This window comes from Trachymyrmex septentrionalis, unplaced genomic scaffold (genome assembly GCF_001594115.1).
Source record: "Trachymyrmex septentrionalis isolate Tsep2-gDNA-1 unplaced genomic scaffold, Tsep1.0 scaffold53, whole genome shotgun sequence".
In the NCBI taxonomy this organism is placed as follows: Eukaryota; Metazoa; Arthropoda; class Insecta; order Hymenoptera; family Formicidae; genus Trachymyrmex; species Trachymyrmex septentrionalis.
The window spans coordinates 3,190,347-3,192,856 of record NW_017305705.1 but is presented as its reverse complement, the minus strand read 5'-3'; the positions used below and the strand labels follow the sequence as shown (position 1 = coordinate 3,192,856).

The following is a 2,510-nucleotide window of genomic DNA, read 5'->3' as shown; positions in this document are numbered from 1 at the left end:
ACAAAAAATAATACTCTTTTTTACAAAGAAAGTGAGAAAGAGTGGGGGGGGGGAATAAGAAAGGGGATAAGAATATGAAAAGAGAAGGAGAAAAGAGAAGTAAAATTAAAATACAGCATAAGAAAGTTGTGACTAACTTGTCTATTGTTATAGTAAAAATTAAGCGTGCTAGCAACATATAATTTTAATATATTTTTGAAAAATTCATAAATTATTATAAAAAATAATAAATAATTTTGAATAAATTCAGATATTTTCAAAGCACCCGGTATATACTTTAACAATTCTCACCATGAAGAAACTGTTTGTCATATACCTACATCGTATTTCTTTGACAATTACCATGACTTGCGTATTTAAATGATACATTATTAGCAGAATATCTTGTAGAGATCAATTAACGCTAAATCGACTACCTTTCAGATAACGACTAATTAAGGAAAGTGTCGAATGAACAATGGCAATTTACTACTCATGCTGTAATATTGTTCCGGTCTGATTGCCGGCACGAGTTCGCAAGCATCTAACAACGTATTATCATTAGTCGCGGCAGAAAATTGCAGTTAAGAGAGAATCGTGGTTTAGAACGGATTAATCGAATTACGCAAGAGTAAAACCTTGTCATTGCTTAACCTATTTACGTTTCAAGATTAAGTTCAAATAATTAATGCTTTAGATAAATATATAATATAATAAAAAAATCGGTATCTATAAATCAAGACAAAAATTTAAAAATTGCGAAATTTTCGAGCGCAACAAGTTTCTGCTTTAAATAAAACTTAAAGTGGTTTATCGACAAATAAAACTAGTTACTTACCATGTCTGAGCTTTCCCTTCCTAGAGATTAACAAGGACAATGGCCTTGGCACCTTTTCGGTACAAATATTGTCACTGTTATCATTTGTCACACCAAAAAGAGCGTTTCTGCCAACTTTCATGTACTGCCTCCCCATCGCCTTTGGGGATCTCGTCCCGAACAAAGATGCAATGAACTTCATCTTCGTTCTTCGATTTACTCACGTTGAAGAAATAATCTCCTTTTGAGACTGTTAATCGATAAAATAACTTCACTTAATGTATATATATATAACGCTAATAATAAGACACTTATTAGATCAATCACATTACTTCAGTCGTTTTTTATAAATAATGTTTATGTAAAAGAAAGCTCTTTGTCACACTTTTATTAGGATGGTGTCCTCGATATTCGAACTGGAGTCGAAAGTGGAAAAAAAAATCTTAGATAATCCACTAGAAATTATTAATTAATATGCTCTAATTAGCAATTGTAAGCACGTTGACCCAAAATGAATATTGCGTGTACAGAAGATCATCAATATCGTCGTCATCATCATCATCATCATCATTATCATCATCATCATCATTATTATCATCATCTACCGTCACTGCACTGAGCATTGTTCTCACATTGAACACACAGCTGCGTCATCATTATCGTCATCGTTATCATCACTACTGTCTGTCTCCCGCCGTTGTCTTGTCGATAGCGATTTCGACAGGTACCACCACGTGTTTCTTACGTTCGTGTTACGCACTGCACTTTCACACCTGGTCCAGGTAAAACGTACATTCCCCCAGCTTCACTTTCACTTGCCGTCTCGCCGTCGATCCTTCATTCTTGACTTTTGCCTGAAATGCAAAACCAAATCGAAATTAAATGAGGAAGGAGAAGGTGAAACTGACCGGAACCTGGACTGATCGCGAAAGAAAAATACGACGAAAAATAAATTAGCGACGCAACGCGTCTTGCAATGTAATTTTTGTCATTGGACATATATTACATAAATGTAAAGTATGCATTTATACGAAATTTTCGGCGCAACGCACATGTCAATATTAAAACTGCTCAATTAAAGTTACAGAAAAATCACGAAATTTGTATTTTTGCACAAGCATAACTATTAACCGTGTTACCATATGTGACAATTATCTCTTTAAACTACATGTAAAACTATCTCTCTCATTTATATTTTAAACTATATCCTAAATTGTACCCTATATATATTTAATAAAAAGGCATACTATTTATATAATATTTTATACTTAATATTTGTCGTCACTTTTAACATTTATTATCTCTTTTAAGAGAGTTAAGGGTATCATTTTTTTAATATATATATGTTTCTCGAAGCTGTAACTTCAAACAATTGTATGACAGTGAGATATACAACATGTGTGTCACTATGAGACAAATATTTAGCAAATATTATTATATTTAGTAAATATTAATTAAGAAAAAAAAAGTAGCATGCTTTGTTAAGATTATCATACGACTGGCATAAAAAAATCAGGACACCTACGAAATAAGTGACTATTTTTTTATAAAAATACTCTTTAGGTACGAGTAGAATAAAAAGGAATAAGATTTTATTCCTTTGGAGGGAATCTCATTCCACAAAAGACTGAAAATTGAACCAATCTTTAAAAAAAAATGAAAATATTTTCACCCTAGAAAAAGAATGGGAAATTTTCATTCCTTTGAAGTGAGA

The 2,510-nt window shown here is 32.0% G+C and overlaps 1 protein-coding gene across 1 annotated transcript in view; it reads right to left on the bottom strand.

The window, feature by feature from the left end:
* Window positions 1-1,039, bottom strand: part of LOC108751898 (scavenger receptor class B member 1) — a 40,913-nt gene extending 39,874 nt beyond the window's left edge. Inside the window, exon 1 of the mRNA XM_018492381.1 lies at window positions 818-1,039. Coding sequence (XP_018347883.1) covers window positions 818-998 — 181 coding nt within the window. The 5' untranslated portion in view covers window positions 999-1,039. The remainder of the gene's footprint in view (window positions 1-817) is intronic.
* Between the last annotated feature and the right edge of the window lie 1,471 nt (window positions 1,040-2,510).